This window comes from Oncorhynchus mykiss, chromosome 27 (genome assembly GCF_013265735.2).
Source record: "Oncorhynchus mykiss isolate Arlee chromosome 27, USDA_OmykA_1.1, whole genome shotgun sequence".
NCBI classification, from domain to species: Eukaryota; Metazoa; Chordata; class Actinopteri; order Salmoniformes; family Salmonidae; genus Oncorhynchus; species Oncorhynchus mykiss.
The window spans coordinates 39,881,190-39,893,689 of NC_048591.1; the positions used below are offsets into that span (position 1 = coordinate 39,881,190).

General features: G+C 45.9%; 1 protein-coding gene across 1 annotated transcript in view; it reads left to right on the forward strand.

Moving 5' to 3' along the window:
• LOC110507223 (ventricular zone-expressed PH domain-containing protein-like) overlaps nucleotides 1-12,500 on the forward strand; it is a 156,891-nt gene that overhangs the window by 100,001 nt on the left and 44,390 nt on the right. The window contains exons 7-9 of the mRNA XM_036965017.1: nucleotides 345-553; nucleotides 4,306-4,539; nucleotides 6,841-7,223. Coding sequence (XP_036820912.1) covers nucleotides 345-553; nucleotides 4,306-4,539; nucleotides 6,841-7,223 — 826 coding nt within the window. The remainder of the gene's footprint in view (nucleotides 1-344; nucleotides 554-4,305; nucleotides 4,540-6,840; nucleotides 7,224-12,500) is intronic.

Below are 12,500 nucleotides of genomic sequence, written 5' to 3' on the forward strand. Positions count from 1 at the left end.
CTCTCTCCCCTCTCTCTCCCCTTTCCCCCTCCCTGCCCCCTCTCTCTCCCCTCTCTCCCCCTCCCTGTCCTCTCTCTCTCTCCCCTCTCTCTCCCCTCTCTCTCCCCCTCCCTGGCCCCTCTCTCCCCTATCTCCCCTCTCTTTCTCTCTCTCTCCCTCTCTCTCCCCCTCCCTGCCCCCTCTCTCTCCCATCTCTCTCCCCTCTCTCTCCCCCTTCCTGCCCCCTCTCTCTCCCATCTCTCTCCTTCTCTCTCCCATCTCTCTCCCCTCTCTCTCCCCCTCCCTGCCCCCTCTCTCTCCCCTATCTCTGCTCTCTACCCCTCCCTGCCCCCTCTCTCCCCCAGCGTCAGGCCCGTAGCTCCCTGGCGTACCTAGTGTCTCTGCTGGGCAGTATGGATCACAGCTTCCACTACAGTCTGCTGCTGGAGATCAGAGCCCTGACTGACAGATACACCTCCATCCTGGGAGGCTGTGCCAAAGACATCTACAGGATGAGTAACAGCTTCACCTCTATAGCCAGACTACTGGAGACATACACCACCATCAACTGCAGGTAAGGTATGCACGTACACACACACACACACTCACACACACACACTCACACTCACACACACACACACACACACACACACTCACGCACATGCACACACACACACACACACACACACACACACACACACTTATTTTGCCAGACTATAAAAAAAATGTATTGTAGACAGGCCCCACAAAACTGTACACAAACTCAGCCGCCGCATGTCGTAGGGAAATGGGTCATGGAATGGAAAGTGTGGCACTGCAACCCCTTTTAACATCCCTAAAACATTGATTTGAATCTTTCAATCTAATTCTGAACCCACATGGACCATTCGCTGTATTACCACCATGTGTGTTTTACTACAGAGGCAGAACCTCTGTTTGTAACCCCATCGCTCTCTCTGCCCAGCCAACCTACAATGACAAAACAAAACCACTAATCTCATGTTATTCTTTGCAATTACGATTCTGTGAATCAAAAACTTCATAAAAAAATGTACTGCTTAAAAATAAGGACGTGTTTTACTGATGTTGTGTGTGTGGACGTATGTGTGTGCGTGTGTGTGTGTGTGTGTGTGTGGGGGGGGGCACATTTGTCTATATGATTGTGTTACTGATGGGTTCTGGGAATGGTACCACACACGGCCTTCTCCAGGAACATTATGTATCAGTGGCTTCCAGAGGCTTTGCTTGGGGTCTCTCTTTGGAAAATAAAGACTGGGAGAAATGTGGGAGGGTTTATTAGAAAAAAGAACAGAGAGGATGAGGAGGGAGGCAAACAAAGGGCATTTGAAAGTGTTCAATCAGCGGACGAGTGGAGGGGTTGACATGGTAGGAGAGAGTGGCCACTCCACTGTTCTCTCTCTCTCTCTCTCTCCTCTCTTTCTGTGTGTGTGTGTGTGTGTGTGTGTGTGTGTGTGTGTGTGTGTGTGTATATCCAGAGGTGAGCTGGTCTGCCCAGTTCTCTCAGGTCCGATCTGTCTCTTTCCTCATGTGCAGCATTCCAGCCCAGCACCAGTCCTATCCGGTCTAGTGTGTGTGACACAGAGAGAGACGGAGAGATAGGGAGAGAAAACACTGGCTAAGACATTTGCTACTTTACACCCCTTCCTCTCTCTGTATGTTTCAGGGTTGTTACTTTACACCTCTTCCCCTCTCTCTGTATGTTTCAGGGTTGTTACTTTACACCTCTTCCTCTCTCTGTATGTTTCAGGGTTGTTACTTTACACCTCTTCCTCTCTCTCTGTATGTTTCAGGGTTGTTACTTTACACCTCTTCCCCTCTCTCTGTATGTTTCAGGGTTGTTACTTTACACCTCTATCTCTCTGTATGTTTCAGGGTGGTTACTTTACACCCCTTCCTCTTTCTGTATGTTTCAGGGTTGTTACTTTACACCTCTTCCCCTCTCTCTGTATGTTTCAGGGTTGTTACTTTACACCTCTTCCTCTCTCTGTATGTTTCAGGGTTGTTACTTTACACCTCTTCCTCTCTCTCTGTATGTTTCAGGGTTGTTACTTTACACCTCTTCCCCTCTCTCTGTATGTTTCAGGGTTGTTACTTTACACTTCTATCTCTCTGTATGTTTCAGGGTGGTTACTTTACACCCCTTCCTCTTTCTGTATGTTTCAGGGTTGTTACTTTACACCTCTTCCACTCTCTTTATGTTTCAGGGTTGTTACTTTACACCTCTTCCTCTCTCTGTATGTTTCAGGGTTGTTACTTTACACCCCTTCCTCTCTCTGTATGTTTCAGGGTTGTTACTTTACACCTATATCTCTCTGTATGTTTCAGGGTTGTTACTTTACACCTCTTCCTCTCTCTGTATGTTTCAGGGTTGTTACTTTACACCTCTTCTTCTCTCTGTATGTTTCAGGGTTGTTACTTTACACCTCTTCCCCTCTCTCTGTATGTTTCAGGGTTGTTACTTTACACCTCTTCCTCTCTCTGTATGTTTCAGGGTTGTTACTTTACACCCCTTCCTCTCTCTGTATGTTTCAGGGTTGTTACTTTACACCTCTTCCTCTCTCTGTATGTTTCAGGGTTGTTACTTTACACCCCTTCCTCTCTCTGTATGTTTCAGGGTTGTTACTTTACACCTCTTCCCATCTCTCTGTATGTTTCAGGGTTGTTACTTTACACCTCTTCCTCTCTCCCTGTATGTTTCAGGGTTGTTACTTTACACCTCTTACCCCTCTGTATATTTCAGGGTTGTTACTTTACACCTCTTCCCATCTCTCTGTATGTTTCAGGGTTGTTACTTTACACCTATTCCTCTCTCTGTTTGTTTCAGGGTGGTTACTTTACACCTCTTCTTCTCTCTGTATGTTTCAGGGTGGTTACTTTACACCTCTTCTTCTCTCTGTATGTTTCAGGGTTGTTACTTTACACCTCTTCCCCTCTCTCTGTATGTTTCAGGGTTGTTACTTTACACCTGTATCTCTCTGTATGTTTCAGGGTTGTTACTTTACACCCCTTCCTCTTTCTGTATGTTTCAGGGTTGTTACTTTACACCTGTATCTCTCTGTATGTTTCAGGGTGGTTACTTTACACCCCTTCCTCTTTCTGTATGTTTCAGGGTTGTTACTTTACACCTCTTCCCCTCTCTCTGTATGTTTCAGGGTTGTTACTTTACACCTCTTCCTCTCTCTGTATGTTTCAGGGTTGTTACTTTACACCTCTTCCTCTCTCTCTGTATGTTTCAGGGTTGTTACTTTACACCTCTTCCCCTCTCTCTGTATGTTTCAGGGTTGTTACTTTACACTTCTATCTCTCTGTATGTTTCAGGGTGGTTACTTTACACCCCTTCCTCTTTCTGTATGTTTCAGGGTTGTTACTTTACACCTCTTCCACTCTCTTTATGTTTCAGGGTTGTTACTTTACACCTCTTCCTCTCTCTGTATGTTTCAGGGTTGTTACTTTACACCCCTTCCTCTCTCTGTATGTTTCAGGGTTGTTACTTTACACCTATATCTCTCTGTATGTTTCAGGGTTGTTACTTTACACCTCTTCCTCTCTCTGTATGTTTCAGGGTTGTTACTTTACACCTCTTCTTCTCTCTGTATGTTTCAGGGTTGTTACTTTACACCTCTTCCCCTCTCTCTGTATGTTTCAGGGTTGTTACTTTACACCTCTTCCTCTCTCTGTATGTTTCAGGGTTGTTACTTTACACCCCTTCCTCTCTCTGTATGTTTCAGGGTTGTTACTTTACACCTCTTCCTCTCTCTGTATGTTTCAGGGTTGTTACTTTACACCCCTTCCTCTCTCTGTATGTTTCAGGGTTGTTACTTTACACCTCTTCCCATCTCTCTGTATGTTTCAGGGTTGTTACTTTACACCTCTTCCTCTCTCCCTGTATGTTTCAGGGTTGTTACTTTACACCTCTTACCCCTCTGTATATTTCAGGGTTGTTACTTTACACCTCTTCCCATCTCTCTGTATGTTTCAGGGTTGTTACTTTACACCTATTCCTCTCTCTGTTTGTTTCAGGGTGGTTACTTTACACCTCTTCTTCTCTCTGTATGTTTCAGGGTGGTTACTTTACACCTCTTCTTCTCTCTGTATGTTTCAGGGTTGTTACTTTACACCTCTTCCCCTCTCTCTGTATGTTTCAGGGTTGTTACTTTACACCTGTATCTCTCTGTATGTTTCAGGGTTGTTACTTTACACCCCTTCCTCTTTCTGTATGTTTCAGGGTTGTTACTTTACACCTGTATCTCTCTGTATGTTTCAGGGTTGTTACTTTACACCCCTTCCTCTCTCTGTATGTTTCAGGGTTGAAGAGGAATCAGAAGGCCCTCCTTCCCCAGAGGCCAGTGTGTGTGTGGGTGCAGGGGGGTTTGGAAGGGGGTCAGAGCAGCGACTGCAGGTGAAGATCCAGGCGTTTGAGGAGAAGATGGGGGATGAGGGGGGAGAAGGGGAGACAGACGGTGGGTCAACTACACCCCAACGCAGATACAGCATGGGACAAGCCGCTAGAGAGGAATACAGAGAGATGAGATTTAACAGGTGAGTCTATATCAACGCAATATCTATGAGATGTGAGTCTATAACAACACCATATCTATGAGATGTAACAGGTGAGTCTATAACAACACCATATCTATGAGATGTAACATGTGAGTCTATAACAACACCATATCTATGAGATGTAACAGGTGAGTCTATAACAACACCATATCTATGAGATGTAACAGGTGAGTCTATAACAACACCATATCTATGAGATGTAACAGGCGAGTCTATAACAACACCATATCTATGAGATGTAACAGGTGAGTCTATAACAACATCATATCTATGAGATGTAACAGGTGAGTCTATAACAACACCATATCTATGAGATGTAACAGGTGAGTCTATAACAACACCATATCTATGAGATGTAACAGGCGAGTCTATAACAACACCATATCTATGAGATGTAACAGGTGAGTCTATAACAACATCATATCTATGAGATGTAACAGGTGAGTCTATAACAACACCATATCTATGATATGTAACAGGTGAGTCTATAACAACACCATATCTATGAGATGTAACAGGTGAGTCTATAACAACACCATATCTATGAGATGTAACAGGTGAGTCTATAACAAGACCATATCTATGAGATGTAACAGGTGAGTCTATAACAACACCATATCTATGAGATGTAACAGGTGAGTCTGTAACAACACCATATCTATGAGATGTAACAAGTGAGTCTATAACAACACCATATCTATGAGATGTGAGTCTATAACAACACCATATCTATGAGATGTAACAGGTGAGTCTATAACAACACCACATCTATGAGCTGTAACAGGTGAGTCTATAACAACACCATATCTATGAGATGTAACAGGTGAGTCTGTAACAACACCATATCTATGAGATGTAACAGGTGAGTCTATAACAACACCATATCTATGAGATGTAACAGGTGAGTCTATAACAACACCATATCTATGAGCTGTAACAGGTGAGTCTATAACAACACCATATCTATGAGATGTAACAGGTGAGTCTGTAACAACACCATATCTATGAGATGTAACAGGTGAGTCTATAACAACACCATATCTATGAGATGTAACAGGTGAGTCTATAACAACACCATATCTATGAGATGTAACAGGTGGGTCTATAACAACACCATATCTATGAGATGTAACAGGTGAGTCTATAACAACACCATATCTATGAGATGTAACAGGTGAGTCTATAACAAGACCATATCTATGAGATGTAACAGGTGAGTCTATAACAACACCATATCTATGAGATGTAACAGGTGAGTCTATATCAACACCATATCTATGAGATGTAACAGGTGAGTCTATAACAACACCATATCTATGAGATGTAACAGGTGAGTCTATAACAACACCATATCTATGAGATGTAACAGGTGAGTCTATAACAAGACCATATCTATGAGATGTAACAGGTGAGTCTATAACAACACCATATCTATGAGATGTGAGTCTATAACAACACCATATCTATGAGATGTAACAGGTGAGTCTATATCAACACCATATCTATGAGATGTAACAGGTGAGTCTATATCAACACCATATCTATGAGATGTAACAGGTGAGTCTATAACAACACCATATCTATGAGATGTAACAGGCGAGTCTATAACAACATCATATCTATGAGATGTAACAGGTGAGTCTGTAACAACACCATATCTATGAGATGTAACAGGTGAGTCTATAACAACACCATATCTATGAGATGTAACAGGTGAGTCTATAACAACACCATATCTATGAGATGTAACAGGTGAGTCTATAACAACACCATATCTATGAGATGTAACAGGTGAGTCTATAACAACACCATATCTATGAGATGTAACAGGTGGGTCTATAACAACACCATATCTATGAGATGTAACAGGTGAGTCTATAACAACACCATATCTATGAGATGTAACAGGTGAGTCTATAACAACACCATATCTATGTCAGCACACATGACTTTACTGAAATTGAACATACAACCAGAAGTATTAAAGGATATCAGTGCAAGAATTATTAAAATGTTGAAACAAAATGGACACATCAACAACAGTACAGGAAAAGGAAAGAAAAAACCCAGACTCAAGACAAAACAACAACTTATTTCTGTAGTACTCTTTTACTTTCTCCCATATAACACTGGATTCAAGTGTCTTACAGGTTAACATCACTTCTAAATGTCTTGTGTGAAGCTGTTACAATATATTATCACCTTATGAATATGTTATTTTACCATAACTGAGGTTGACGTGTGTGTGTGTGTGTGTGTGTGTGTGTGTGTCTACCTCAGGTCAAAGAGTCTGGCTCTGCACGCTGTGAGGTCACGGTCCATCAACTCTGAGAGTGGTCAGGATGGAGAAGGGGTGGAGCTAACATCTGACGCATTGCTCTCAGTGTCCCCACCCAATCAGCAAACGGAAAACTTAGACACCTCTCCCACTGAGAGGGAGCTAACCAATGTGAGTTCCCTGTCTCCCTCCACCCATCCGGCCACGCCCCGTGAGGAACAGAGGGATGGACAGGGAGAGGGGGAAGGAAGGAGAGGAGTGAATAGGGACACCGGGAAAGAGGACAAGCTGTACAGCCACCTGAGGGACAACATGGAGAAGATCAAAGAGTTCTGTTCTGTGATGGTCCAACAGATCCCCATACCAGAACACTGTGTCATAGAAGGTACGCTGCTGCTATTACCAGCTCATCATACCTGATTTAACACCAAATCCTTCCGTGTTGAGCACTCATAACTCAAATAGTCAGGGAAGTACATCAGTAAAAAGCATTCGAGTGAGGTGGAGGTAACTCCCAAGATAAAGGAAACACCAACATAAACGTCTCTATTTGAACAAACCTGGTAAATCTAATTGGTGGTGATAGGAGCTATAGGTCCGGGAATGTGTGAGAAATATAAACGGAATTAAAGTATGAGCGCAATAGCTAGCGGTGTGTGCGAAAGGGCTCTGTTTTGATGAATTACCAAGTTGTAGGTGTGACGAGGGCTTGGTGACTCACTGGACAATCAAGGTGTTTCAGGGTTTAAAACTGCACGCTGTTGTCTCCAGTTCTGTAGGTTACTGACGGTCTCTGCGTTGTCATCAAATCCAATTGGACTGGGGGAATCCTAGTCCGTTGTGGATTGATACTACAGTTTATTAAATAGCATTGGCTACAGTAACGAGTGATAGCAACAGTACAAATAAATAAAACATACATCCTGTGTTTGAGGTGTTGACAGTCAACATTGTTGTAATTGGCTTCAACGAGTATAAGCCTTTGAACATCACACTTCTCCTCAAATAAAAAAAACCCAGGGCTTCCATTAATTGTATTGTGTTAGTGAGGCACGTTCTCAATAAAGCAAGATATATCCTAGGCCTTCCGTTGATATGGATTTATAGGACTGAACATGTTAACTATGTCTGGAGGAGGGTGTCTTTGGTAACCGGACTAGAGGTGCTCTTTGGAAATAGAGCGGGATAAAGCCCAAATGGAGTGTACACGGCAGGTATGCCTATGTGAATTGTGGGCGGTCAGGTAGCCTAGTGGTTGGAGCATTGGCCCAGTAACCGAAAGGTTGCTGGATCGAATCCCAGAGCTGTTGAACCAGCTATCGTTATAGTAGTGTAAGGGTAGTCTACCAAGGGTAAGGGTAGCCTACCACGGGTAAGGGTAGTCTACCAAGGGTAAGGGTAGTCTACCAAGGGTAAGGGTAGTCTACCACGGGTAAGGGTAGTCTACCAAGGGTAAGGGTAGTCTACCACGGGTAAGGGTAGTCTACCAAGGGTAAGGGTAGCCTACCAAGGGTAAGGGTAGTCTACCAAGGGTAAGGGTAGTCTACCAAGGGTAAGGGTAGCCTACCAAGGGTAAGGGTAGTCTACCAAGGGTAAGGGTAGTCTACCAAGGGTAAGGGTAGCCTACCAAGGGTAAGGGTAGCCTACCAAGGGTAAGGGTAGCCTACCAAGGGTAAGGGTAGCCTACCAAGGGTAAGGGTAGTCTACCAAGGGTAAGGGTAGTCTACCAAGGGTAAGGGTAGTCTACCACGGGTAAGGGTAGTCTACCAAGGGTAAGGGTAGTCTACCAAGGGTAAGGGTAGTCTACCACGGGTAAGGGTAGTCTACCAAGGGTAAGGGTAGTCTACCACGGGTAAGGGTAGTCTACCAAGGGTAAGGGTAGTCTACAACGGGTAAGGGTAGTCTACCAAGGGTAAGGGCTCTATAGGAGAAAGCCCTGCCTCCAGCTGTTTGCTTAGGAATTCTAGGGACAGTTAGGAGGCCTGCGTCTTGTGACCGTAGTGTACGTGTAGGTATGTACGGCAGGACCAAAATCAGAAAGATAGGTAGGAGCAAGCCCATGTAATGCTTTGTAGGTTAGTAAAACCTTGAAATCAGCCCATGCCTTAACAGGAATCCAGTGTAGGGAGGCTAGCACTGGAGTAATCTGATCAATGTTTTGGTTCTTGTCAGGATTCTAGCAGCCGTGTTTAGCACTAACTGAAGTTTATTTAGTGCTTTATCCGGGTAGCTGGAGAGTAGTCTAATCTAGAAGGGCCAAAAGCATGGATTCATTTTTCTTCATCATTTTTGGACAGAAAATTTATGATTTTTGTAATGTTACGTATATGGAAAACTCAGTGATCAGGTTGATTGATTACATGACCTGGTCAACTCACACATTATCTGATCATTGATCATGATGATAAAGGGGTTCATTGTTAGAGCCAAAAAAGTAATTGCATACAGTGTTATTTTTTATTAATGAAATTAAGGAATCCGCAGGGCTGCAGTAAATGGATTGAACTATTTAATTGTGACTTACAGAGCAGTCTAACCAGAACCAGATGAGGCTTGGGGGTTCAAACTGTCTCCCGCTCCTTCTGGGGTTACAGACTCAGGGTCATCAGTGCAGCCCCCCCAACACCCCTCTCCACTTTTCCCCAATCCAATCGACCCTGGTCCACTCCCTCTAACCCTAAAGTAAGCCAGAGTGAGGCCCAGGTAACCCCCAGATAACAGTCCCTATCTAACCCCTGTAGAGCCCTGGGGTAACAGTCCCTCTCCCTAAACCCAGTAGAGCCCTGAGGTAACAGTCCCTCTCTCTAACCCCATTAAAGCCCTAGGGTAACAGTCCCTCTCTAACCCCTGTAGAGCCCTGGGGTAACAGTCCCTCTCTGCCCCCTGTATAGCCCTGGGGTAACAGTCCCTATCTCTAACCCCAGTAAGCCCTGTGGTAACAGTCTCTCTCTCTAACCCATGTATAGCCCTGGGGTAACAGTCCCTCTCTCTAACCCCAGTAGAGCCCTGGGGTAACAGTCCCTCTCTAACCCCTGTAGAGCCCTGGGGTAACAGTCCCTATCTGCCCCCTGTAGAGCCCTGGGGTAACAGTCCCTCAATGCCCCCTGTATAGCCCTGGGGTAACAGTCCCTATCTCTAGCCCCAGTAAGCCCTGTGGTAACAGTCTCTCTCTCTAACCCATGTATAGCCCTGGGGTAACAATCCCTATCTCTAACCCCAGTAAGCCCTGGGGTAACAGTCTCTCTCTCTAACCCATGTAGAGCCCTGGGGTAACAGTCTCTCTCTCTAACCCCTGTAGAGCCCTGGGATAACAGTCCCTCTCTAACCCCAGTATAGCCCTGGGGTAACAGTCCCTCTCTCTACCCCATGTAGAACCTTGGGGTAACAGTCCCTCTCTCACCCCCATAGAGCCCTGGGGTAACAGTCCCTCTCTAACCCCTGTAGAGCCCTGGGGTAACAGTCCCTCTCTCTAACCCCTGTATAGCCCTGGGTTTAACAGTCCCTTTCTAACCCCAGTAGAGCCCTGGGGTAACATTCCCTCTCTAACCCCAGTAGAGCCCTGTGGTAACAGTCCCCCTCTAACCCCTGTAGAGCCCTGGGGTATTAGTCCCTCTCTCTAACCCCTGTAGATCCCTGGGGTAACAGTCCCTCTCTCTAACCCCAGTAGAGCCCTGGGTATAACAGTCCCTCTCTAACCCCTGTATAGCCCTGCGTATAACAGTCCCTCTCTAACCCCAGTAGAGCCCTGGGGTAACAGTCCTTCTCTCTAACCCCAGTAGAGCCCTGTGGTAACAGTCCCTCTCTCTAACCCCAGTAGAGCCCTGGGGTAACAGTCCCTTTCTGCCCCCTGTAGAGCCCTGGGGTAACAGTCCCTCAATGCCCCCTGTATAGCCCTGGGGTAACAGTCCATATCTCTAGCCCCAGTAAGCCCTGTGGTAACAGTCTCTCTCTCTAACCCATGTATAGCCCTTGGGTAACAATCCCTATCTCTAACCCCAGTAAGCCCTGGGGTAACAGTCTCTCTCTCTAACCCATGTAGAGCCCTGGGGTAACAGTCTCTCTCTCTAACCCCTGTATAGCCCTGGGTTTAACAGTCCCTTTCTAACCCCAGTAGAGCCCTGGGGTAACAGTCCCTCTCTAACCCCAGTAGAGCCCTGTGGTAACAGTCCCCCTCTAACCCCTGTAGAGCCCTGGGGTAACAGTCCCTCTCTCTAACCCCAGTAGAGCCCTGGGTATAACAGTCCCTCTCTAACCCCTGTATAGCCCTGGGTATAACAGTCCCTCCCTAACCCCAGTAGAGCCCTGGGGTAACAGTCCTTCTCTCTAACCCCAGTAGAGCCCTGTGGTAACAGTCCCTCTCTCTAACCCCAGTAGAGCCCTGGGGTAACAGTCCCTCTCTCTAACCCCAGTAGAGCCCTGGGGTAACAGTCTCTCTCTAACCCCAGTAGAGCCCTGGGGTAACAGTTTCTCTATAACCCCTGTAGAGCCCTGGGGTAACAGTCTCTCTCTAACCCCAGTAGAGCCCTGGGGTAACAGTCTCTCTCTAACCCCAGTAGAGCCCTGGGGTAACAGTTTCTCTATAACCCCTGTAGAGCCCTGGGGTAACAGTCCCTCTCTCTAACCCCTGTAGAGCCCTGGGGTAACATCATGGACTAGCTTTGTAGCTGTCTCAACTGGACATGGGTTTTGGGGTTTTAATTATTCTCACAGCACATCGTTGTGACTGTGTGAATCAGACACCAGTGGAAGCAGAATGTCTTTAATGTGTTAGAACTGCCTCTCTCAGAGTACCACCCTTCTGCACACTGACCACAGCCAGCTTCCTAGAGAACACTGGGATTCAATGGAATCTCTCTTGGTCTTGTTGATCTTAGTACACCACTTTAATCATTACTTAAATAATCAGAGAGCCAGCTGCGTACACACACACACGGTACACACTAACACACAGTTGTACAACTGAACGCCTCTGAATCAGAGAGGTGCCGGGCGCTGCCTTACACACTCACAGTGAAATGGGTGATAAAGCCAGTGAAAGTTGAGGTCATGATAGAGAGTGGCAGGAGGGGATGTTGTGGTAGTCCCTCTGGTCTCAGTGACACGGTTCCATTCTGTAACACCAGAGCCAAGGAAGAGACAGACAGGAGTTATTCACACACACACGAACCCACACACACACACACACAAACCCACACCCACACACACACAAACCCCCACACACACACACACACAAACCCACACGAACCCACACACACACACAAACCCACACACACACACACGAACCCACACACACACACACACACACACAAACCCACACACACACACACAAACCCACACACACACACACACACACGAACCCACACACGCACACACACGAACCCACCCATTTTCAAAGCCACTAAAAGACAACAGTCTGCAGCCCTGAGGGGCTTAGGATAGGACATGACAGGAAGACTCGGCTAGATGATGTCATGGTGTCGGTGGCTGTTTGGTGACACGTGAGTCTGTGACCCTCTGTAATGTTCTCCATGTGACAACACGGGTCACAGTACACAGGACATACACACATGGCGTCACTCTCTACACTGTAACATTGAGGCGGTGTCCACTGCACTAGTAAGGTGTCCACCCACTCTGCCCCAGAGGGTGAAAACACACTTTG